General features: G+C 38.8%; 1 protein-coding gene across 1 annotated transcript; it reads left to right on the forward strand.

Moving 5' to 3' along the window:
* Nucleotides 1–490: 490 nt before the first annotated feature.
* On the forward strand, nucleotides 491–26,322 carry LOC149290606 (collagen alpha-1(VI) chain-like). Its single transcript, XM_089488563.1, has 35 exons — nucleotides 491–659; nucleotides 5,028–5,157; nucleotides 5,617–5,817; nucleotides 6,040–6,199; nucleotides 6,333–6,455; nucleotides 8,214–8,234; nucleotides 8,361–8,381; nucleotides 9,005–9,049; nucleotides 9,184–9,237; nucleotides 9,824–9,868; nucleotides 9,948–9,974; nucleotides 12,105–12,131; nucleotides 12,761–12,805; nucleotides 13,224–13,277; nucleotides 13,472–13,534; nucleotides 13,765–13,827; nucleotides 14,139–14,192; nucleotides 14,282–14,317; nucleotides 14,963–15,025; nucleotides 15,454–15,516; nucleotides 18,991–19,053; nucleotides 20,079–20,141; nucleotides 21,356–21,406; nucleotides 21,575–21,610; nucleotides 21,703–21,765; nucleotides 22,417–22,482; nucleotides 22,781–22,816; nucleotides 23,149–23,185; nucleotides 23,446–23,454; nucleotides 23,664–23,797; nucleotides 24,319–24,428; nucleotides 24,747–24,930; nucleotides 25,021–25,195; nucleotides 25,453–25,482; nucleotides 25,709–26,322. The coding sequence occupies exons 1-35, from the start codon at nucleotides 491–493 to the stop codon at nucleotides 26,320–26,322; spliced, it is 3,135 nt and encodes a 1,044-aa protein (XP_089344689.1).
* Nucleotides 26,323–26,691: the final 369 nt, after the last annotated feature.

Genomic DNA, 26,691 nt, shown 5'->3' on the forward strand with positions numbered 1-26,691 from the left:
ATACCCCTCAGCATTATACCCTCACTCTGAGGGCATGCCCACCACTCCATACACCTCAGCAGTGTACCCTCACTGTAAGATCAAGCCCACCAATCCTTACTCCTACCCTTAGTACCGTATTTCAAATACCCTCTCCACAAACTCTGATAAAACGCATCTCAATGTACAACACATCCCATATCAGCCATCGCTACTGCGGACACAGCACACATTGGGGACATGTTCGCAACCCATACTCTCATTATTCCCTACAACCTCACAGTGTTAGCCCTCCCTCTCTCACAGTCATCCTCTGGGAGTCCAGCACTCCACCCTCCCCATCTCAGCACCCCCCACTTTCCGTAGTGCTCAGAAATCCCCCCCTCCTCTCCCTCCCTGAAGTTTGTCTCTCCTCTCCTTGTGCTGTGTGCAGCATTCACCAGGATTCTCAGCGCTCACCGAATCCATCTCTTCCCTTCTGCCTGGTTGTCCAGGAGTCCAGGGGAGCATCATGAAGATGCTGCAGGGAGACCTCCCGCTGACCCTTCTCCAGCTTTTCCTGCTGATTGGGAGTTGTCTTACCCAACAGGTGGGCATCAAGGTACCCCCAGAAGGTGGCACAGGGGGTAAAGGATCCACTATAATTATCCCTGGAGTGGACAGAACATCCTCCTTCCAAGGTAATAAAACATCTCACATAGGGATTCCTTAGACAAACCATTGTTTGAAATGACTGGACTTTAATGTTTAAGGATGTTTCAGAATAAGGGGTTCTGCCCCTAAATACCCACCTGGTCATGTTTATAGTATCCCCACAGTGTGTCTTCTACCCAAATATCACACACCCTAAGGTGTCCTCAGGTCTTGCTTCTTCATGGGGCATCATCTGTTGCTTGCTTTTGGATGATAGATTCATGTTAACTTAAGACTTTTTAGTTGTACTAATTCTAGTTTAGAATTACTTATCATTTTATGAAAAACAATGCTTGGATGAACATTGTTTATTTTAAATATTTGTTTATTTCTCTTGTGTGATAATAATGCTCACAATTTAATGCCGTACAAACAAATATCCTCCTGCTTCCTATACCTCCTTTTTATAGGATTATGGTCAATTATATGACTTTGTAAGTGACAAAAAACTGTTCTTGCTGTATTGTACATTTTAATTATGCATATTTTAATACATAAATGTGTTTCTATATATAACATAACAAAAAATACTGAAGACTAAAATATAAAAATGACAATGTATATTAGTTTTTATTTTTATTTTCTAATATAATATACAGCCGTGTTTGTATACTGAGGGAAACAATTGAGTTAAGGTAGGACTGGTGGTAGCCATCCTCAGATGTAGGACTACTAGTCTACGCAAAGTAATGGGTAAACTTCGAACAGTGCAGTGTCCCAGCCTTTCTACCCCAATATAACAAATGGCGGTTTCACAATAAGTTGTTGCTGTAATATTGGTATCTTTTTCAATTAAATATTAATGTCCAACTCGGCCATTGAATACCATTCTAGTGTTTAACAGTAACAGTCGGGGTTAGTAAATTATAGTTAATGTGGCAAGATGCAATTCTTTTCACTGACACCTACCTATTGTTCAATTGACTTTATATCGCAAATGTTAACTTTTGGGTTGTATACTTTGGGTTACTTTTCTATTTGTTACACACTGAATCAGAGATGCTGGATGCATTTCTCATTCCTGCCTGATTGTGTTTGGGGGCGCTGTCTATTCATATAACTCATTGAGTGCTTAATTTAATGGCTTACTCTCCCTATAGTGGCATGTACTATGCAGAAATTGCCTGCATAAATACATCCAAACGTATAGTAAAGACTGAAAGACCGGCGGTATGCAAAATCTCAGCAATAGTTCTCTCTGCTATTGTTTGTTATATATATATATATATATATATATATATATATATATGTGTGTGTGTGCAAATATCTATTTATTTATTAGGATTTTTGAATGTATTCATAAACAGATGGTGTTATATAACATAAGAGGACTTGCCAACTTTCCAGTGCATATAAAATATATATTGTCTCATTCCATCTATATTTTCATGTGTGCAGTTACTGTATTACAATAATAATGATACTGTATGAACAGAATAAGATGGCTGGATCCACCATTTTGTGACTTTAAATGGGAAACTTAAGAAACAACATGTTCTATAATGCCAAGAGCCATATTATTGTTACTTGTAATATCAAGCTCTGATTTGCGACATTGCTCTCTCTTTGTTCTATCGCTGAACTCATGAGAAGGAAACATTACACAAAAGTTTGTAAAGTTTTAAGTTTGGGCTCTTTACTTAAATCATCTTTTAGGATCTCATATTGTACCGGACTCATAGAGAATTGGTACATTCTTAAAAGAGTGCTGAGCTTAGACCTGACCTGTCTTCATGTTGCCTTCAAAATGACATCTGGCTGTCGCAGTTTCAATACAATTGATGCTAATCTCTATACTAAGACAGACTTGGGTAACTAACTGAGTAACACAGTATGTAATTGCATTGTTTTCAAACAAAAGAGCGCAGTAACAGCGTTAACAGCTTTTCAAGGCTAAGTTTATGGTAAAACACCCAACCTGTGGCCTTGTTTACAATAGGGTGGATAGTACGTTGACGTCGCCTCTCAGAAAGGCAGTATTCAGTATGTTTAAGTTTTGCAATGAGCATAAAAAAAGTCATGGTCAGACCTTAAGTTAGGTTGGAATATATTTTTCACAACCTGTATTCAGTCCGGGACAATTATATGTCAGTTTTTCTAGAGCTACAGCTCAAAATTCAGCACAGTGAAAATTCTGCATACTGTCACTCAGGGTTGCTTGGCACGCTCAAGTAAAATAGTTTATACCCCAAATTGAGATTTTTGTAAGAATTATCATCCCATCCACTGTGTCTGCAGTCCGCAGTAGCGATGGCTTTATTATTAAGTAGGTAATATTGCAAAGTACATCTAGATTTGTACTGACATGGAACAGTGAACTCAAGTAGCAAAAGAGTTTTGATGGTGTTAAACATGGCCCAGAGGGAAATGCCTCAGCTTTTCATTTGATTGCTACCTAATCATACAGGTATGGCTTCTTAAATAGATCATCTGTAGTAATTTAGTGCGAATATGGACGGATTACTGGTTGGAATGCTACATCAGCCCTAAAAGCAAGTGCTGCTGGCTGTTGAAGCAAGCCACTTGCTTGACACAGCCCTGAATGACTAGCTGAAGGCACAGTTTTGTGCCCCCCAACAATAATGTATATTAAAGGGGCATTACAAGGACCCTATTTTTATGTTAAGTTGGAGTTAGAAAAGAAGACATCTGTCTCATTTCACTTCTTACCCCTCTTCTCTATTGACACAAGAGAGCATACTGAAGTAGGCTTCTTACACATCCGACTAAAAGCTTCAGGTGTCCAGATCAGGACACCTGTGTTGGAGGTGTGTAGTGAGGTGGGCCTTGCCCGGGAAGTAGGCAGGGCTTGGGTAGGCATCACCTTCTTTACCTGAAGAAGAGCCACCTTGCTACGCTCAGCTCCAGAGTGTCACAAAGTGTCCACATGGGAGCTATAATGGAGGTCTGTGTTCCGTTTATTTTACAGCTCTCTTGGTTGATCAGTGGAGATCAAAGGACCTCCTTAAATAGCCACTGATGCCTCATTGTCTGCATAAGTGAGACACTGGGGCAGCCATCTGGGACAGTGGTTGAAAATGGGGACTGGCCTGCTGAGCATGCGCAAGAAGTTTACATACTAATGCTAAGACTTATTTCAGGAGAGACATTCAATGAGACAGAAGTTTTCTAATGCCAATAACTGAAGAACATCTATTTGCATGCAGTTAACATACATTAATAAACATGAAAGCATTGCTTCAAAAGTAAATCACCGCCTGGCTTATTCTTGTACAAGAGCTGATCTTATTCTACAAATAGTTTTTTTTTACATTCTGTGGATTGTGCTTTAATATAGTATTAGCAGATGTTTTACCAAGACCTGATTAGGGCACTTGGAGCCCTGGAGCAGTTAGACAAAAAGAATCCCTCTTGCTACCCCTCCCATCATATCTACACTTTGCCTCCCGGATGTCCTTCATGCTCCCTGACAGACACTGTATTACGTAGCACAGTGAAGGAGCTGCAGGCCACAGTACTTCAGGTAAATGACGCAAATTGTGTCACTTCCTGTCACGTGATGTCAGCGAAGGAGCTACAGACCACATCCTGTAAGTACTATGACCTGTAGCTCCCTCACTTTGCTGTCGCTGTCACTAAAATTACGTCATTTTCTGGTGCCAATGACAGTGAAAAAGGCATCATTGCCGGTGCTATGTCACAGGAGAGGTGCTGGGCCCTCGCATCTTTGGGACTCTGAAGCAATTGTTCTGTAAGACCTATGGGGGAAAAATACACTCTATACATATACAATTTGTGATGCTTCAGTGTCCTGTAACCATAATGTCACCGCCTCACAGACACAATTGCGTGCTTCTTTGGCTTCGGTTTTCCTGGTTAACTCCCCACCTGTACTAAAAGTGAGTGGGACACCTACCAGAGTTTTAATGAGAGGCACATTAGTAGTTAATGAATGCCACTGATCCCTGTATCAGCCATGGATTATATTGCGTACCCTAGAGTATTCGTAACTTCTTAAAACGCTGATCATTTAGTGGTATAGCCAGTTAGATTCATCATTGCAGTCATAGAATAACATTTTCATTTCCAGTGAAAAATGTTGCCACATGTAATTGCTATGTTGCTACCACTTAAGGTTGGCGTAATGAGCAGTCGGTGAAGCAGTCCAGCTGTGTGATCACCTATGAGATTGGTCCTACATATAGAGCACACAGCTGATTGTGCCAAGACAAACCTTGTGTAACAAGCTCTTAGCACTTTAAAGACCAGAAAAGTCCTTGAAAAACTGAAATCAGTACGATACGCAAACTGGATATAGCTCAGTTACACTTAATTAGCCTAATAATCACTTTTAGGTGACATTTGCTGATGTATGTAATTGTGTCTCTCCTTAGATTGTCCTGTTGATATCTTCTTTGTGCTGGATACATCAGAAAGTGTTGCTCTCCGTGTGAAACCTTTCAAGACCTTGGTGAATCAAGTCAAGGATTTTACCAATACATTTATAGACAAACTGACATCCAGGTATATGAGTATTATCAACTGTGTGACGACATCTCACACTGTAGCTTGTAATTCCATCATAACATAAATCTGTATTCTTTACTGATTTATTAAAATAAGTCTCAGTATACGTAATATGACCAATAGGATCAAGTTTAATTGATCATTAGAAAACCCAGAAGCTAAAACTGACATATATAATGTCCATTCATTTATTCATTGCATCAGCTAGAGCTGAGGTGTTGATTGGCAGTTTTTTTTACACTATTGACGTGATATAATAAAGCCTGAAAACTTCCTAAGTTGAAGACAACATAAAAACGCGTGAGGTTGATCCTATATTTCTAGTGTGTGTGACTTTTTACCTGATCATACGGACCTATGAAAATACAGGCATCCAACCCCTTAGTAAATATAGCCATTGTTTCACCGTAGGGGTATTATATATGATACATCTCTACACCTTTCATCTTGTTATAGGTATTACCGTTGTGATCGGAACCTTGTGTGGAATGCTGGTGCTCTGCACTACAGTGATGAAGTGAAACTTATTCGTGGACTTAGCCGTCTACCCAATGAAAAAGAAGCCCTTAAAGAAAATGTAAGAAGAGTTGAATACATTGGGAAAGGAACTCACACTGACTGTGCCATCAGAAGAGGCATTGAGGAGGTCCTCATTGGGTTGGTATAGCAAAAAACATTAATGTTCAAGCTTTTTGGGGAAATTGTGTGTTCTCTCTTTTTATGGAATTACCACCAAATAATATTTTTCGCTTTGTCCTTCTGCTGCATATGTTCTTCTCCTGATTCTCTCTTTTTAGATGGTTCCAATCATTATCTGGTTTTCTCTAATCATGTGGCTGTGGCATAACTGTAATAAACATGACATATTTTCCTTTATAGAGGTTCCCACCAGAGAGAGAATAAGTATCTAATTGTGGTGACAGATGGACACCCCTTGGAGGGATACAAGGAACCCTGTGGGGGACTTGAAGATGCTGCTAATGAAGCCAAACAACTGGGCATAAAAATATTTTCTGTTGCAATTTCACCAAATCATCTGGTAGGCTTTCATTATGGCTAATCCATTTGATACCTTCACACAAAAAATTATGTCTAAGGGAACTTAGATGTAGCACATTAGCCCCTAAGATGTAAGAGCATCCTTACTCACTATTATCTGTTCTTGTGTTAAGGAACCTCGTCTTAGCGTTATTGCATCTGATCCAAACTACCGCAAGAACTTTACTGCAACTAGCACCACTGGACTCACCGCTCAGGAGATAGACACTACTATTGATGCCATTATCGATACCATTGTAAGTATTCTCTTATATTACATGAAATGTGCATTGCACATTACCCTCTTCTAGTATTTATCGATACAGAACAAAGTTAGGTATCTTTCTGATGACAGACCGGGTCTGTATGGTTCATGTACTAGCTAATTACTTATGTGCAGTAAAGAGCAAGTATTGAATGAATTCACTAAAGCTACTTCAGCAATATACTCTAAAGCTGAAATTTGTTGTGCTTTAACTTTGATACAGCATGACTGAGGTAGCGCCAATGCGTCGCCGTCTTTTACCCCCCCCAAAATGAATACACAAACACAAAGTAAATAAAATAATGTTTTATTATAAGTCAACTATGGAAAAATAAGGCCACGGTGCAGTCCGCTTTACGCCTTCCACACCGTGACACGGGTATAAATAACTTTATTCATAGTAAAATGAACTTTATTTGTAAACACGATATAAACATAATATATAATATAGCGATGCACGTGCCGCACCACCCGACTTACTTGTGACACGTGCAACCAGGGCCGGCCCAAGGCAAAATGCCGCCTGGGGCGAATTTTAAAATGCCGCCCCCCCCTTATCTACCCTTCCTCTTCCTCCGTCCCTGCCGCCCCCCCAATTATCTACCCTTCCTCGCCCCCCCCCCTTGTACTTACCTTTCAGCAGTCCTGCGGTGAGTCTCCCTGTTCGGTCTCGGTGCCGGCTTGTAATGCTGAGCGCCGGCACTCAGCATTACAAGCCGGCCGGCACCGAGACCGAACAGGGAGACTCGCCGCAGAGGTGAGAGAGAGGGGCGCCGAGCGGGTACTGACAGCTTGGTAAGCGAAAACCACTCAGCGCCCCTTTCTCTCTCTTTCGCTTTCAAAAAAAAAAAAGGGCTTGGGGCGGCAAAGTGCGGCCCCTTCAAAAGTGCCGCCTGGAGCGGTTGCCCCACTCGGCTCCATTGTCGGGCCGGCCCTGCGTGCAACCTTAAATATAACAATTGTAAACCAAATCTAAAGGCTACAAATCATAACCCTAAATTGTAAACAACGACTGTAAACTACCGACCCGGCTGGCACAGGTGTAGAACCGTAAAAAACGTAGAGACCACCGGCGTCCCCTGCACGGCAGCCATTGTCATGGCTAGGATTCACCAAGGCACAAGCCCAAGGAGTGTCCTGCACTTAGGCTGAGGGCCTGTGCACCACGGGTCAAACCACACCTAAGGTGGTTAACCCTTGCTCTATGCCAGCTTGATAACCAACCGCCAAGGAACAAAAAAGAGGGGAGGGAAAGCTTTCCAGGTCAATTGAAAAAGTGACCTAAACGGGATGGGCTCCCATATATATAGTGACACCCACCCCTAAGCACAGTAGGATGATGCCCACCTATCATTGTCAGCTCAGGGCCGTCAATAAACATTGACTGACAGCCCCCCGAGCATGACTCAGCAGATTTTTCTGCAAAACAGGAAAACGGGAGGGGGAGAGGGCTGCCTGTCGTCCCCTCAGTCATGCGCCCCTCTTGCTCCATGCTCTCGCCTGGGGCTTTCTTGAATTGACATACCTTGCTGTAACACTGGGTCGTTCCTCAGTAATAGGAATGGCAGATACACTGGAATATCATCATAAGTACATATTAGTAATATTGAACATTGTTCACCTTATCAAATAATAACATGCCTCTCATTGACTATATGATAAATATTCTGCAGTAATGCTGCCGATGCTTTCTAGTAACATCGTGATCCATTGAATAGCGAGTAATGAATCTTTTCTTTTTCTTTTTCAGAAAATTAACGCTGAGCATGGGGTGAGTCCTGCAGATCTGATCTACTGATATAATAGACAAAACAGCAAAACGTTTTCTATGCCATGTATATATTACCGTTACACATAATAATTTACTTATCTTTCTCTCTTTCTTTCCCTGTCACAGTGCTGCTCTTATGAGTGTCGGGTGAGTGATTATAAAAAACTCTTATTACTGTTTATATATATATATATATTTTGTAGCAAAATTTTTTTTTTTTAAAGAATATTAGAACAAAAGTGAAGCATGATATTGAGCTATTACAGTACTATCAAAATGAAGTTACAAGGACACAGGATAAGAATTATTAATAATTGAGAAATATATTATCTAGACATATAGTGAAGCAGACATTCTTGTGTTATATCGACCCTATCATATGATTCTACTACTATACTGGGGAACTTCCAGGCTCCTGCTCCAGTGACATTGGTGGGTGGGTCTGACATTGTTGAATGGGTGGGGCTGATTACATCAGTGGGTTGGGCCATAGGCATGGCTAGTCCAACTGCTCTATATTTGTATGGGAGTAGGAATGGGAAATAGGCGGGGAGGGAGGCGTGTCTAAACACTGCTTCCTCAACCTGGAGATTTTGGGCTGTGACCTGGAGAAGCAGGACTTCACCCAGAGTCTTCGAGCAAAATCCGGCGAGTTCTTAGGTTTGTCTATGACTGCCTAATTAGAATGTGTATCATTGTATTATTGTATATGCTTGTTGGACATTTGAATTTTTTTTTTATATTTCACTCCTTTTATGTTTTTACCATAGCCTCCAAGAGGCCCAGTAGGAGATAGAGGCTCTCCCGGTTTTGAGGTGGGTCACAACATACGGCAAGCACTATATGTATATATATATATATATATATATATATATATATATATATATATATATATATAAAACAATACATATTACACACTGACTTTTTTTTATTTTATATGCACTTACAGGGAGAAAATGGGCGGCCAGGACTTCCAGGACTTCCTGGGTTGTCAGGAGATCCGGTGAGTACAGTATGACCCACTGGTATCGCTGGTCACCAGACTATACACTAAGCTAAGCCACTTGGCACACTTCATACCAAAAGGTTATCTAAAGACCGTACTAATCACTATATTATGTTTCCTAAATATTAAAAATGTAAAAGCTCAGTTGTACCCAATTACCCACTTTCACACTTTCGTACCCCAGAATCTCTTTACTATAAATGATTTGATTTTGAAAGGTTGTAGATACATCTGTAATATGTGGGCTTAGGGCAGTAAGGATTGTATTCAGATCCTTTAAGTAGACACTGTAAACAATATTGGTTATTATCAGGGCATGCCATGTGGTTTGTATAGCCCTAGATTCAGAACAGCAACTCCCCAATCAGCATTTTTTTCATCCTCCAGAACCACATAAGGCAATGACGCTGGTTGATGTTTACCACCATGAAAGAGGGTGTGAGTGGTACTCCTTTCAGCCACATTCACTTTCAATCCAAAGCTTCGCTAAAATATGACAACCCAGAAACCATGTCACTTAACTCCGTAAGGGAATCTCTCAGAAAGCTTGTCTGTATTTCTGACACTCTTTTTTTGTCTACAGGGAAGACAAGGTGATATTGGGCCTGCTGGATACCAGGGAATGAAGGTAAACATCACCATGAACCACCTTTCAATGTTGCGTTTGAACATATTCTCACAAATCTTTATGCTCTTTTTTCCTGTAGGGTGATCAAGGTGTAAGAGGCGAGAAGGTGAGTTATAAAGAAGTACCTTGGCATTCTAATGTATTGTTGAACACATTTTATGTTAGAAAGCTGACAACATAAGCACTTATCTCTAGATCTGTAGTTTATAGAGCGGACCTAGACATAGAAGAACCCAGATTATGCATAAGGGGAACTGAGTACCTGTAATTGGGAGGTGAATCGAGTGATCATTTAGAAAGGACCATTAAATGATAAATCCAGGAGAAAAATAAAAGAACAATAATTGTATATCTGAAAGGTGCTGTTTTACTGAAACAAAACATTAATTGCACTTTATAGGAAAAATTTTACTTTAGTAGAGCCATAATTGTGTTTGTTTGTGTATGAAGGTTTCATAAAAAAACACAGAAACATTTAAGAAGTTGTTTTGGTTTCTAGGGCAGCATTCAATAAATTGGTTGAGGCAACTTTTTAACATGATTGAATAATTATTTCTGAGGAAGGTCCGAGTGTTCCACATCATTAGGAATGATGTTTCTAATGCTGTGGATTTAGTTACAAAATCAATACATCCAGCATAGCAGATATAACAGTGCATTTAATTAAGAGAAAATCCTCCATGTCCATGAACAGTTAGCAAAGATTATATCATTTTGAGCGGGAACTCTGGGTATCTGAAGAGTCACAAACATGAAGATCAGGGAAGATCAGGGGGGATCAGATGTTTCTCTGATATCATTATGCATTCTTAAGTGAAACCCCAGTGACTTCTTCCTGCAATTAGATCTACATTGGCCCTGCATCATGAATGGGTAATATGAGAGATTTCTTAAAACTTTCCTCACTGATTAAACTATGATTTATACAGGATCGATTTAGCTCTTACTGAAGGAGAAGCTCACTGAGATGTGCCCTTCATAATATCCAGTGACATATTAGGGAGTTGAAACACTTAATTCTGCTACAAACTCTCACTTTGGGGAATAGCCATCCGTGTCTTAAATGCAATGGTTAGGTCTAATGAATTAAAACAGTCTGTATTCTTAATATAATGTTATGCTGTGGATATATATAGAGGTCACATAACAAATCCTTGGAAACCATCTATGTAGCTACAAGTTTAAACACATTTAAAAATTTACAAATGTGGGTTATAACATAGATGCTATTTTATTAAGTATAAACAAAATCAAAGATATTCACAATTGTAAGTTCATTATTTATGCCCACTGTACTTTCCAAACTGTAGCATGTTGTATTCGTACATGTTCCATTTCATTTTTGAAATAAATGAAACTTGTTGCTTACACTTACATATAACATCACGCTATGTCAACAATCTATTTGTACGCTTCATGTAATCAGCAGCATGTGACTGCGGGTCTTACATCTGTCTATGATAATTACCATTTCCAAATGATTATGTTCTCAGAGTTTCAGTAAACAAAGCCTCCATCATCACAGTAATTGTTTTAATCATATTTCTTTGAAGCTTTTATATATTTTAGAACTGACATTGAATATGCATATTTTCTTTGTACCTTGAACATATACCATTTTACATGTGACAGACACGTTTCTAGGTAAACTATTCATATTTTAGAATTTTGTCCGTATGGCCTACATATTTCCCATCTAAATTTATCTTACGAACATTCATCTGTTACTGTTTTTTTCTCATGTCATGAAGATTTAATAATATATAAACATAATTTGTCATAAGCACCATGATAATATTTAACTCACTTCATTATATTAAGAGGTTGTCTTCATGTAGTAACCGGTATTAAAATAAAGTGAGAAACTCTAAATATAAAGCAACCTTATTTACAAAGATGGAAAAATGGAACAGACAGCCTGAGAAATAATTTAGACTATGTAAAAAGGAATAAATAAACTTATACATTATTATAAACTTATTGTAGAATAAGCAATATGATAAGCACACCCTTGCTAAATCTAAAATTAAGGAACCGAATAGGAAAGAGTGATTGTGGGTACACAAGAGAGGTGAGAAGAACACATAAAGGGAACCAGGGCTTTAGATAAGTTTGGTCAAAAATGTAGATGAGAGAATGAGAAAGAGAAAAATTAGTTCCTACTCAGAGAACACAAGAATACTACAGGCAGGAGAAAAGTATGGAATATTTATCTTATGCAATCATCCTTTTACAGGGTGGAAGAGGTGCAAAGGGATCAAAAGTAAGTACTGACTTTTATATTATGTTGAGCAACAGGGTTTATTATACTAGCCATTTTAATTTTCTATAATCCTAATTAGGCCCCTGCAGTCTATCCAGTCTCTGATTGCACATTGACTGTTATGAGACACGGGTATTAACTTTTCATTGTCTTTGCACATACTTTTAGGTACAACTTTGACTCTGTAGACTGACCAGCCCACTACTATACCGACGGAAATTACCCTGTTCCGTTTTTGACATCTGACAGCCAAACCTTGAATTGCTGCAGGCCCTTCTCTTGCCGTCTCTGTGTCATCTTTATACCTGTCCAACAAACTGCTGTGTCTTAGACAGACTCAATATCTTGTGTTAAATATTTGTCCAAGCCCCCAATGGTTTATTCTTGCTCCCCTATTGCGAATACACTTATTTGACTTTGCTAAATCACAGCTCTTACTGTATTGAGTTCATTGTAACATTCTTGTTCAATTAGTAACTCGACCATGAACAGTGAGAGAGCAACCAATCTCTTTACAGATGCTCGCAAAGTAGTCTGAATTTTCCTGTTATTAGTAAACATTCACACAGACTGTTCCGCCAACCCAGATTCATTTTACAATTCTGTAATACGTTCATCTTTTTGTACAGGGTGATAAAGGCAAGAGAGGAGTTGATGGAATTGATGGACAAAAGGTTAGTATTCATTTTATTTGCATGAAAACTACACATATTTACACCCAAACATATATACTATCTAAACAAATGCATTCAATTACACAAGTTACCATATTTGCTATTTCATTTTTTTTATTGAAGACACTACAGTGGTCTACCTGCATATGCAGGCAAATGAGAGCAACTTTCTTTTCCATTGCCAGCTTATTGATGATTTATTACATACACGTCTCCAATTTAAGTTAGATGATATGTGAAATTATTGTAATTAACAATACATTAGCTGTCATAATTTCTGAAAACTAATAAAATATATGTAACCATAAATACACAATAAACAAATACATTCTGAAATTTGCACTCATATTGCGTACATGTCGCATTTAAGGCAAGTGTTTTGTCTGTTTTACTAAAATATTTTTGTTCTTTCTAAAAGGGGGATGATGGATTCTCTGGACTCCCTGGATGCAAAGGATCCCCTGGGTTTGAAGTAAGGAGAGTTAATCCTGAAGTTTTAGAAGTCTGTCACTAGTCTGTGTCATGAAGATCAGTATGTGAATCTCTGTGTGTTGAAGAAAGCAAAACGGCAGTTTGTTGTCATCCTTTCTGTGTATTTGGCTTTGAATGTGTTGTCCTGTTATAACAATTTTTTGGGCTAGTAATATTGGTTTCTTCCAATAATAGGGAGAACCAGGGTCACCTGGACCCAAAGGAGATCCTGGATCATATGGACCCAAAGGAGTCAAGGTGAGTTTCAGTCTTCTTTTTTGAAATGTCTTATAACTACTACTACTCTTACCATGTAATATACAAGTCAAAGTATACTGACTGAAACACAAGAAGGGGTTATAATAGAGAGAAAGCAGCGTAAATGTATGGAAGAAACCTGGTGTCCAAAACAACACATGAGGACAAATGCATTGCAAAGAAATTACAGTAAATGTTTCTGTCTAAGTAATCAAGTTTCCTTTTCTCAGGGAGAATCGGGAATTCCAGGTGTTGCAGGTAGAGCTGGGAGCATTGGCAATACAGGAGACAAGGTAAGAAAAATCTAGTTTAAAAGAAGCAGAGAAATAATATTCACCAAAAATGTGGCTTCAAGGTCAAGGTTATTTGAAGGGCCCTATGTCATAAATGGTGGTGTCCTACCAGACAAGAACACCTATGTGCTTGTTAACTTGTCCGTCACTCAAAAATTCAGATTAAACTGTGATGCATAAGATGTCTCTCTCCCTTTTAACAGACCTTGAGTAGTCCTCTGAACTTTAATTCCAAGGGAATGTCCAATTTAATTATACTAAGTTTCATTGTAAGCTTTGTTGGTAAATTCCTTGTTTCCTTTGTTTTCCAGGGAGATCCAGGGACAAATGGTGCACCTGGAGAGAAGGGAGAGTCTGGGGATGAGGTGAGTGACCTACATAATCTCTTTACCGACTAATTTGAAACTAATGTCTTCAAACCTTCCTGAGACATGTATGTTTCTTGTCATTATAGGGAGATGCTGGATTAGATGGGCCTCCAGGTGAAAGGGTAAGATTCACGACATAAACTAGTTATAGAATGTTTAGTAGCATGTAATGTTCCAAAATAAGAAATTAAGCACTTTGTAGTGATCTTTTGTGTAGATATCTTTATCTTAAATTCCTTATGATGTGTATGATGCTTTCATTCACACCAAAACAAAATTCTACAGTATCTGTGCCTCTGTTTTAACCATAGTTTTATATTGTTGGTTCTCGCAAAGCCAATTGTAAACATTTTTGTAATTTCCTTACATACGTATTGACTGGTTTGGTATAGGTCCAGAAAACCCTAATTGTGAATTATACTATATTAGGTTAATGATATAAATACTGTCGCTTGCTTTTACATAGTAGAAAGGGAATGAAGTTCACTTGACACTTCACGCAAAGCCTTAGTTCTAGCCCACCTTGGCCTAGAACTATGGACCCATGGACTTATTGCTTAAAATCTAGATTAAAATCTAATGTGATTGCAAATAGAAGCACTCTCAGCTATAACCCTACTTTTTATACTTGCTTAAAATGCCGGACTTGTAGTCTGCTTAGACCACTAAAGAGAAGATGCAGCATCAAACATTACCTTTATAAAAGTTTGAAAGATTTTATGAAATATTTTTGATTTTGTTTCACTTAAATTGATTAACTTTTACAGGGAGGACCTGGAGAGCGTGGCCCTCCTGGGGTGTCTGGAGCACGTGGACCCAGAGGAGACAGGGTAATGTTTTAAAAATGGTGAATCTTACACATGAGTGTATGAAGCACAGTTGTATGTGCGAGTTGAATCAGTATCATGTTAGATGCTTATTATATGTGTGTGTTTCAGTGTATGCAAGTGATCAAAAACATTGTGAAACTCCATGTATTGATACACAATGTTATATGATCTTTTGTCAATAAATTGAGTTTTACATTGTTTTTTTTTTAATTACACAAAAAATGTGTTATTGGTTGCATGTCTAACATGAGTGTTGTAATTTGTATGTAACAATGTTACCAAATTCTCAAACTCTCCATAATGCCAAATACTAAATGGTTTTTGTTGGGTGCAATACTCAAATTTCCCTCCTCTCCCCAATAAGGTTTTTTTTTTCTTCACCATAAGCCTTACCTTATTGTTTCTCTAAATTTCATTTTTGATTGTAGGGTGAACCAGGACAGCAAGGTGACCAAGGACGTGATGGACCAGTTGGCCCCAGCGGGGATCCAGTAAGACACATTATGTTAACATATGTGCTTATTTTAAAGTATTGAAATATTATTTTCTGTATCCTTTTTTACATCAATGGATGGTGAAACAAGATTAACTATACATTATGAGGGGTATTCTTACTGTAGAATATCTCTAGGGCTTCTCATATCACCTTAGCTTACAGTTAAACTAAACATCTGGTATAAGTACATTATCCTACCATATAATACATCAGTGTGTTCGGATGGTGCAGATAGAGTCTTTAGTTGAAGGTGATATCTTTTTTTTTTTGGCAACATAAAAACATGTAGTCACATAAGGGACCTTAGATACTTCTTGTTTAGGCTTCATGAGAAACTCAACATCTTTTTTTATGTTGGCCCAATCAAAGGTATCACATTAGCTAAAGACTATATCTTCACTTGGACTAATACGGCTGTATCAATTTTCCATATTTAGCTTGTCTACAAGTTTAATGTATGCAAGTACATTTATAGGTGGTTATGATCTCCTGTTATCAACATTACATGGTCAGCATCAGCAAACCCTCTATAAGGTAAAGCGATCTAGCTTATCGCGTGACGAGCATTCCTTTTAGCCCATGATATCTGCTCCCATATAACATGATGTATAGTTATCACCTTCTTCAAACACTGAATAATACACAAGTATTTGTGGATGCTATGTCTCCAATCTGTGTAAGTAGGTGTTCGTGGACGAGATTTATACAGAAGCACCGAGACAATTGTATTTTATGTTATTTACTTTATTTTCGTGTCCATGAATGTATGAACATAGAAAGCCAAATAGTTTACCTTATGATTATTGTGTGAACAGCATTAAGTTAAGTTTTGCAATCTCTATGATTTCCAAAATATTTCATAATGCCTTTTTTTCCTTCTCTACAAATTCCCTTTTTTTAATTTTTTAATTGGTACTTTTGTGTCCTAGGCCATTCCAGCAGATATTTTTCAGTTTGCTTTATATGTTTATAGTACCACTGATATTTACACTTAGTCATCCAATACTTGGACTGTGCTGTTCCTGACTGGATTTATATTTCCCAATGCTTTTTGAGGTTACACATCTATTGGTATAAGGGATAAAAGAAGAAGGAAGGGTGGATGAGTTGTAATTGACACCACTGAATAATGGAGACCCATTAGTGGTCTAGCCAGTGGCCTAGTGAAAGTCAACCTATTGGGCAACCTAGTTGTTGTCTTAAAAGGTTTTAGAAAAATACTATAGGCACTGTTTTCCTGTTGGTTTCTTTGCAATTTGTGTGCAAATAATAAATAACTTGATGACACAGAGCTGATGGATGTTAGAGACTTGCGCTCCCCCACCTCCTTTTGAGGATGCCCCACAGATGCTCAATAGGGTTTAGATCTGGGGACATGCTTGGACAGTCCATCACCTTTACCCTCAGCTTGTTTAGCAAGGCAGTGGTCGTCTTGTGGGTGTGTTTGGGGTCGTTATCATGTTGGAATACTGCCCTGCGGCCCAGTCTCCGAAAGGAGGAGATCATGCTCTGCTTCAGTAAGTCACAGTACATGTTGGCATTCATGGTTCCCTCAATGAACTGTAGCTCCCCAGTGCCGGCAGCACTCATGCAGGCCCAGACCATGACACTCCCACCACCATGCTTGACTGTAGGCAAGACACACTTGTCTTTTTACTCCTCACCTGGTTGCCGCCATACACGCTTGACACCATCTGAACCAAATAAGTTTATCTTGGTCTCATCGGACCACAGGACATGGTTCCAGCAATCCATGTCCTTAGTCTGCTTGTCTTCAGCGGGCTTTCTTGTGCATCATCTTTAGAAGGGGCTTCCTTCTGGGACGATAGCCATGCAGACCAATTTGATGCAGTGTGCGGTGTATGGTCTGAGCACTGACAGGCAGCACTCATACGTCTATTTCCCAAAGACAACCTCTGGATATGACGCTGAGCACGTGCACCAACTTCTTTGGTCGACCATGGCGACGCCTGTTCTGAGTGGAACCTGTCCTGTGAAACCGCTGTATGGTCTTGTGCTGCAGCTCAGTTCTAGGGTCTTGGCAATCCTTTTATAGCGTAGGCCATCTTTATGTAGAGCAACAATTCTTTTTTAAGATCCTCAGAGAGTTCTTTGCCAAGAGGTGTCATGTTAAACTTCCAGTGACCAGTATGAGAGAGTGGGAGAGCGATAACAACAGATTTAACACACCTGCTCCCCATTCACACCTGAGACCTTGTAACACTAACGGGTCACATCACACCGGGGAGGGGAAATGGCTAATTGGGCCCAATTTGGACATTTCCACTAAGGAGTGTGCTCACTTTTTTTTGCCAAGGTTTAGACATTAATGGCTGTGTGTTGAGTTATTTTGAGGGGACAGCAAAGTTACACTGTTATACAGGCTGTACACTACTACATTGTAGCAGAGTGTCATTTCTTCAGTGTTGTCACATGAAAAGATATAATAAAATATTTACAAAAATCTGAGGGGTGTACTCACTTTTGTGAGATACTGTATGTTCATTAGGCTTACTGCATTTGTGTTCCTTGTGCATTACTAAACAAGGAGGCGAGCAAGTTAAACATTTACACATCTTTCATCTGAGGTAATTATTCTTAAGGGTTGCTGAGAATTTTCTTTTTAGGCATCACCTGGAATATGGACCAAAAGAAGGAGTAGCACATAATAATCATATTCATTAAGTAGTTGGAGCTCTAATGTTTTATTTCAGTTTCTGATGACAAATGATGTGCCTTGGACCTGTGATGAAAGCAGTCCTGCCACATTCAGAATTAAGTGTACAATTAAGAAATTTTGACATAGACATTAAGATTCCTACTGCTTGTAGAAAAGTAATGTTTTTATTTGAGTATTTTGGATAACTGTTTGACTGTTTTCACATTTCTGTGGTCTTCCCTCCCACTATGTGTTATGGTGATGTTTGGTGTCTCCAGCTGAATCATTCCATCAGGTCTCATTCTGGATTACTTTTACCGCTGCTATCTTACATGACACCTCTGTTGGTTGTTATCAGTGTTTCCCTGCGTAATGGAATCCCGGGAACTTTTTTCCTCTGAGTGGAATTCTGCTCTTGCTCCCTTTTGGTTTCTTAAGATCTTTCTTTCTAGTAATTAATCTTTTGTAGATTACCCCCTGTTTTCTGACAGTTTCTGGTTTCATTCAATTCTTTTGGATCCTCATCCCTGCTACTTGTTCTAGATAGTGTCAAAAAATCGATGTACATACAGCAAAATGGACATGGTTTAGAATAAACAATACAATATTTCTTATTCATATTATAATATTCACTTCTTATACCACCTACTTGTTCTTCTCTCTCATTTTTTTATATTTACAATATTTTATATCTATATTACCATCTGTCTCCATGGTTTTAGCTCCATTTTCTTTTTGATAATGTGAAGACATTGTCTTCCTTGTCTTCATCCTGAGCAGCTAATTCTTATGTTTCCTTTCTTTTTGTAGGGTGAACCTGGACCCGAGGGAGCAAAAGGGTACAGAGGTGATGAAGGTCCTCCTGGACCAGAGGTTAGTATCCTTTTTTTCTCTCATTCAGTACCAGTGTGCTCTACTATTTGTAATGAACAAAGGTAACCTACCATAGGTAACGTGCAATACAAAATCTGCTTTATAACATGTATCCCATGTTATGTGTAACAGTCATGTGTAATGGAACACTAGACTGTTTTTCACTTTTTATTTCCTTTTTTCTAGTAATCCCTAACTTGCATTACAGTTTAATAACTAAAAGTCATATGTTCAGATTAATTTACAGCTGTGCCAGTTCAGTTATCCTGTTAATTACTGAAAAAAAGGGGTAGGAAGTAGCAGGGTCTGTGACCACCATTCAGCTTTTTACTTTATCACAGGTGTTCTTTATTCTTCAACTGAAAGATAATAAAATAGCTGAACTTACTGTGGATATTAAAGTTTGGTCACACTGTGTTTTACAGTTAGTTGTCCAGGCAAATATATGGTTAATGAATCATCAAATGGCAATAGACATATTATCTTCATATACAACGGTTTTGTGCTAAATGTGGCATTGGTCACCACTACCATCTAAAGTGAGTGTAAATATGACATATCCCCTAGTACATACAAAAAAATCCTTGCATACCATATGATTTGTGCTTCATGCTGCGTATCTTATTTCTCCTCGATTTACAATCTGCATTGCATTTTATAGTTTATACTAAAATTTAGTACTCTTGAATGCATTCCAAGAACACGGCTTTCTACAGGGTGTAATGCTTTGTGTTCCTGGGTGAGCCCTCCAAACTTCATAGTGCACCATGCACTCACCCTTACCACAGTGTGAGTTGAGTTATGTGCCCATCAAGCAGCTTGGAAGTGCTACCAAAGCAGGGGGACAATTGTCCAGATTGAGATTTAATGAGTTGCTTGTGATTCCCGCTGGATTCCCTGGCATGTGTATTAAACTGGAATCATCTGCAGCTGTTTCCTGTGTCTCCTGTTTCCCATTAACTATAAATCTTTTTTTTTCCTTTTATTTCTACATGTTTTTTACTTTATTATTTTTTGTTGCTTAGGGGCCTAAAGGACCAAGAGGTGCAAAAGGATTACCCGGAGAGCAGGGAGTGGCAGGAGAGAGGGTGAGTGTTGCTACAGAAGAGGGGAGGTGGTGGTGTTCTGTGCTCTGTCGATGTGTAGAATAACTTCCCTTAAAGCTTACAGGGAATGTGTTTACAAGCCAGACAAATGTTTTAGAGAAAAGGGGAGCGTTATGTACACAAAGGAGCTGTTTGGTGTGATCAGTTCAGTAGGCTGAAGTTCTGTATCACTAATGTATCATAACTAAATATGTGATGTTACGTTTTAGACGTTATATAAGGGGTTTTTACTTTGCTTAGAGGGTGGTAGTTAAATAGAACAACCTCCTATCAGAAACGGTGGAGGCTAATATACATACCTGTGAGTTTTCTAGCTCTGGGTACCTGGAGCCCTCCTTGCGGTTATGAGATCCCACTGACGTCAGTGAACCGTCCAGGCGACGTCAGTAGGTGGTCCTGTCCATGAGTGGAGTGGGTTGTGTGCTGCAAAAGAGCTCCCGCAACCCAGAGTTTCCTCTTAGTGACCGGAAGAAGCAGCGCTTTACCCAGAGTCTCCGGGCAAAATGCGGTGTGCTAATACATGTATAGGTATAACGCTATTCAGAGTCTAAGACAAGACCAAGGACTGCTAAAGGTCTGAGAGTCTTTCTAAAATGAGTAGACTAGATGAGCTAAATGGTTCTTGTCTGCCTTTAAATTTTCAGTTTCTGTGTTGTATGTGTTGAGGTGATGGGTTTGAATCAGGGCTGCATCTGCAGGGCAGAGGGCCGGATATTGTAAATAAACACACTTGCATCTGTTTTTTTGTATGTACGATATGGACATGGAGAGGGGGTGTATGTTGCTGTAAAATGTACTATTGTATGCAATGCCTGAAAACAATCCACAATCCAGACTATTAACTATCCAGACAGTTGATCTAGAAGTGCTTGAGTGAGTACTTTCCATGTATTGGACAGGGTATAGACAGAGCACATCAGGATGAGTTTACGTCTAATCTGAAGAGGCAATTAGGCTTATATATACACTACAACATGGAGACACGTGCTATATATCTAGAGCAGATATTTTTGTGTACAAAGAAGAATCAGAGGACCTTGAAATATTTGTGTTGGATTTAAAGAACTGATTTATTGCAGTGGCAGAATTAAATTGTTAATCATACGTTTTTCTGTGGGCCACAATTTGTTATTGTTATACAATGTAGAGCACTGGTCTGGTGAACATGAACATACATTATTTATTTGTCTAATTAGGGAGAAGATGGCCTTCCAGGAAATGGCACTGATGGATTCCAAGGTTTCCAGGTGAGGTTTTCATTTTTGTTAAAGAAATGTGAAAGTGGGCAACATAGATCTGGGGGCTGTAACTTAGATTTTAATTTTCAGAAGGTGTATAATGTCATTGGTCATGGAATTCTTCTAGCTTGATGATAATATAAAACTCCCTGTATCTCTGTTGTCTTTGTTTTTCAGGGTTATCCCGGAGCTCGTGGAGAACGTGGAACTAATGTAAGTCATTGTTTTGTACCAAGAGTAGACATTGTCCTTTTTATTTATGGAAAGTAAAAGGAATACAATTTTTTTCCATTTTTATTCTGCAGGGAACAAAGGGGTATCCTGGACCAAAAGGAGATGAGGGAGAGCCTGGAGACCCTGGCGAGGATGTGAGTATGAAGGCATATAGTACTGCTGCAAAACAAAGAGCGTTCAATGGCAGTGTTTTCCATTCACAACTCTTTTCTAGATTTATATGAATATATGGAACTGTAAGTAGGTATATATATATATGACTTACACATGGTATCAAGGCTCACAACAGCTGCTTAAACCGTTGTAAGAAAGGATAACTAGGGTTACACTGGTATTTTTTTGGCTCATTCGTTTCACAGCATGTGAGCTTAGAAGCGTGGCATAAACATTTGCAATGTTCCATTCTTTGTATCTGCTGACATTAGGTGACTGTTTTTTTATATATATATATTTATATATCCAAAAGTATTCATATATTAGCTACTTTATCTTTGTGTATATCTATTTTTTTCATTAGAGACTAGACATTGATCTGTTTTCACCTGCTAAAGCTCCCAGTAATGTTGGTATGCTGACAAAAATTGGAGAATAATTTAGAAGACAACCCAATGATCAATATACAGAATTCCCAGGAATAAATGCAGCGATACAAACTAATCTTCTCATATTGCATGGCCGAGATCCACATTTAGTCAACTGCATTTCTTATTGTTGTATTATAAATGAATGACAGACACAGTTGGATAAGTAAATGTAAATGTGTTTTGTTTTGTGCCATATTTCAGAATCTAATTCCAGGCCCAGTTGGTGCTAAAGGAGCAAAAGGCTATAGAGGATCAGAGGGACCGCCAGTAAGTAACACAGACTTTTGGAGAGTATCTGTCAGATCTCCATATTCGGCTGCTGTGCAGTAACCCAGCTTTATAAGGAAAGCTACTCTTATTCTGTCTAAACATGGGTTTGCTCAGGATAACACTGTGTGTCTGCCAATAGCTAAGGCAGGATTTCCGTGCAGTGAGGCTTGGGATAATACTCAGGATTTATATCATACTGATTATAATAAGAATCGTAATCAGTCTAAGTGTGTGTTTGTGGTATATATTCTTTGTGTTATCATTGCTTTTTTACACAAACCATATTCTCTTACAGGGATCACAAGGACCTCCAGGACCCCCAGGCCCGGATGTGAGTGCCTTTATATTTTTGTTGCCAAAGTATCCCTTGACCCAATAAGCCGCCCACCACAGTGTGACTGTGAGAATAAGTAATGGTTGCTATAGAGTCTGTGCCTTATATCACATCTTCCTGGTAGGGAATACTTAACCTTAATAGCGATCTCATCAAACAATTATAGGAAACACATCATTTAAAATGCCACACATTTAGAAACAAGATCTGTAAATGTCTTCTGTATTTAAAGGCTTTGTGCTAGCCCACATGGTTAGCTTGAGTGTCTGTCTGTTTTGTATTTTAATATGATTATTTTGGATGTGATTAATATTTTGTGTCTTTCTCAGGAGTGTGAGATTCTGGATATTATAATGAAAATGTGCTGTGAGTATCAAGTTTATTTTAAAAATTCATGTGTTAAGAAACATTCGTATTATCCTGCTGCATCCAGAACTACAAAGTGTGTAGCCTTAGTTGCACCTCTGGTAGATAGGGTACTAGTCTGTGCGATTCATTATTATTCTCCAATGTATACATGCTTTATATCATGAGAAAATTCCAGATTAAATTGTTTGTAGAATTTTATTTTGCTTATTAGCTGATTTTATAATTCTGTTAATTGTGTATTTTGTTTTTTCCTCCAGCTTGCTGTGGTGAGTATGTTGCCTCTGTGTATTGCTCAGTATATTTATTTCATCTGCTCTTAATTCCAACTATCACATTTCTCTTCCACCTACAACATTGCTATTTAATGGTTACTCATCAGAAAGATTAAACCTGGATTATCCCCTTTCTCCTCCCTCTTCTACAATCTGAAGTGAAGTGAAATCCTAAATAATCCTGTCTGCATTTCCTCCCTCAGAATGCATCTGTGGTCCTATTGATGTCCTCTTTGTGGTTGATAGTTCTGAGAGTATTGGTTATTCTAATTTCCAACTAGCCAAAGAATTTATTATAAAAGTAATTGATCGTCTGGCCCGGGATGAACACGTTAAGGTGAGACCTCCCAGTTGCATGTCTGCTGTATCACTAGACCATTTTTGTCTTTAGCATCACGTGTTGAAGGACACAGGAACTAGGGCTTAAGATCCTGCTTTAGTTTACTATGCGGCCTGTGGGAAAACATATAAAAAACCTGTTAGCAAGGCCTCTTTAACATGCTTTCAGACATACACCGTCGGTTTTTCTGGTAGTTTTGTACGATACTTTACAGCCGACGATGGGTTTGTTGTTTAAGTTATAGTTGATTAAGAGTAAGTGATTGTTTCTACCAAGTTCTTCTTCACAAACATTAACACGTACAGGAAAAACAATACACGAGCTGTGTTACAAGTTAAATAACTCCCATTCTTTATAAACTGCTCTTTTACAAGGTCATTTCATGCAGTTTCACCTCAGTTAGTGTCACAACAGTATTAAAATTGTCTTAATTTGAAACTATAAAAAACACCATACGTTTCAGATTTTAGTTTATGTACTTCTGTTATTGATTACCTTCTTTAATCTTCTTTTTACAGTTTGATTCTGGGGACTCTCGGGTTGGGGTGGTACAATACAGTCATGGGAACACTCAGGAATCTGTGGCCATGGGAGATGCCAATATCCAGTCTATTGGCCAGTTAAAGGAGTAAGTAACCCAGAGATTCTCAAATGGAAGCCAAGCGTACAGAACTTATGAAAGTGAATAAACTGCAGCGTCTTTATATTTAAATACAGCAGACAGAACGCTATATTAAAATAAACTTTTGTATTGTGTATATGTGACACCATAGTTAAGGTGATATTTATTTATTTATTTACATAATGAAAGAAGTTATCACAATGTAGCATGTCAGGCTGAATCCCATAAATACCCAGGATAGTCTTAGAAAATTAGAGTTAATTATAACAAATTGAACTATTAACTGTAATAATGTGTCTATATATATAAAAATTTTGTCTATAGAGCAGTGAAGAATTTGGGCTGGATTGCAGGTGGAACATGGACAGGAGAGGCACTTGCTTTTACAAAGGACAATCTTCTTAAACGGTTTGCATCTGATAAGAGAGTGGCATTGGTGCTGACTGATGGCCACTCTGACATCTTGAGAGACAAAACTCCACTAAATACACTGTGTGAGGTCACTCCAGTAAGTAGTATTCTGTACAAGTGTGAGTTGTTCCCAAGGTGCTCCCACAGTAGCATGACGATAATACTCCACTCTTTTTTTCTTGGACAGGTGGTATCACTAGGGGTGGGTGACATATTCCAATCTGCCGCTAACCCAGACCAGCTTGAGGAAATATCATGTGGGGGGCCAGCGATCACACAGGGCTTGTCCTTGCAGAGGACAAGTTATGCAGAGCTCCTAGATGATGCCTTCCTTCACAATGTAACTGCTCATATTTGCAAAGGTGAGAGACAGCAGAAACAATGATACATAAACAGCCAGGCTTGTTTAGGGCTAGGTGATCTGATTCATATGTCATAAAGAGTATAACATGGAGCCTTAATAGAAATACAATGCTTCTAACCCCATAGATTTATCATTAGTTCATGGAAATCCTTTGACTGATTTGCTAAAATGACAAATACTTACACTTTGTTGTAAATAAATGTATTATGATAGTTGCTTTTTCTGATTTGTGATTCTATAAATTCTTTTTTACAGAGAAGAAGTGCCCAGATTATACCTGCCCCAGTGAGTATTTGATTATTGACTATGTATAGTTGGGCATTAAAAATCCAGTGCAGCAGATAATAACGCTTCTGCCACTTTTGCGACACAATAACGCTATATATATTCGTAATGAGGCAAATTAGAAGACTAGATGATCTGAGTGTGTCTTACTGTGTGTGTGACTGTTAGGTATTTATGATGGACACAACTAAGTCTTATTCATTAGTTAAGAAGTGTTTTTTTACAGTTTCTTTTCAGGTTCCAGCTGATATCACTCTGCTTGTAGACAGTTCTGCCAGTGTAGGCAGTCGGAACTTCCTGACCAGCAAGAGCTTTATAAAGCGTGTTGCAGAACGTTTCCTCACTGCTAAGAGTCCAGCACTGGACTCTGTACGTCTGTCTGTGATGCAGTACAGTGGACCTACTCAGCAAAGGGTTGAAGTACAGTTCCTGTCAAATTATACCGAAGTTGTGAATGCAGTGGACAACATGGAATTCATGAATGGTGCCACAGATCTGGGAGCAGCCTTGCGTACATTAACCGAACTTTATCGTGAAGATGCCATGCCTGGTGCAAGTAAGAAGCTGCTAGTTTTCTCTGATGGAAACACAGATCAAGAAGATAATCTCCTAGAGGCAGTTCGGGAAGCACGGGCAGCGGGTATAGAGATCTCTGTTTTGGCCGTGGGCAGTCGACCTAATGAGGCTAACCTTAGGATTCTGCTGACGGGTGCCCCAGCAGACATCACTGCACCTTTCCCTGACAGAAACCTTTTCCGTATACCTGATTATCCTTCTCTTCTTAGAGGTGTTCTGTACCAGACCGTCACACGCAGAGTTTCCCTCAACCCAAACCAGTAGGGGCATAGACCAAGCAGCTCTTTACCTGATGACACACCAAACCTGAGACTGTATGCCATAGACATTGTATCTTGAGATTATAATTGGGGGATACCATCCCTACTTCCCAGATATCCCACTCTAAACCTCACAGTCCCTCATACTCATTCTTTGACCCACAAATGTATCATCAGAAATAGTGATAAGATGATTGCGATCAACTCACCTCGTGTACTTTCCTCAAATACTGATTTAAACACCCATCAAAAAGTAACATTACAATTTTTAGAATGCCATGGTTAGTTTAATGACCTTTGTGTTGGACCTTTAAGGGTTAGGCATGAGAGGTCATTTGTTTGTGCATATATACCAACATGCCAGTGCATTCTA

The sequence above is a fragment of the Sceloporus occidentalis genome, unplaced genomic scaffold, assembly GCF_023333645.1.
Source record: "Sceloporus occidentalis isolate IW3139 unplaced genomic scaffold, rSceOcc1.0.p SCAF_38, whole genome shotgun sequence".
NCBI classification, from domain to species: Eukaryota; Metazoa; Chordata; class Lepidosauria; order Squamata; family Phrynosomatidae; genus Sceloporus; species Sceloporus occidentalis.

Excerpts from the sequence above, each read along its gene's own strand:
- LOC149290606 (XM_089488563.1), top strand. The coding sequence starts at position 491 with ATGAAGATGCTGCAGGGAGACCTCCCGCTGACCCTTCTCCAGCTTTTC. Across the intron at positions 13,535-13,764 it reads ATGGACCCAAAGGAGTCAAG|GGAGAATCGGGAATTCCAGG; the intron begins GTGAGTTTCAGT and ends TCCTTTTCTCAG. Across the intron at positions 22,817-23,148 it reads CAGGACCCCCAGGCCCGGAT|GAGTGTGAGATTCTGGATAT; the intron begins GTGAGTGCCTTT and ends TGTCTTTCTCAG.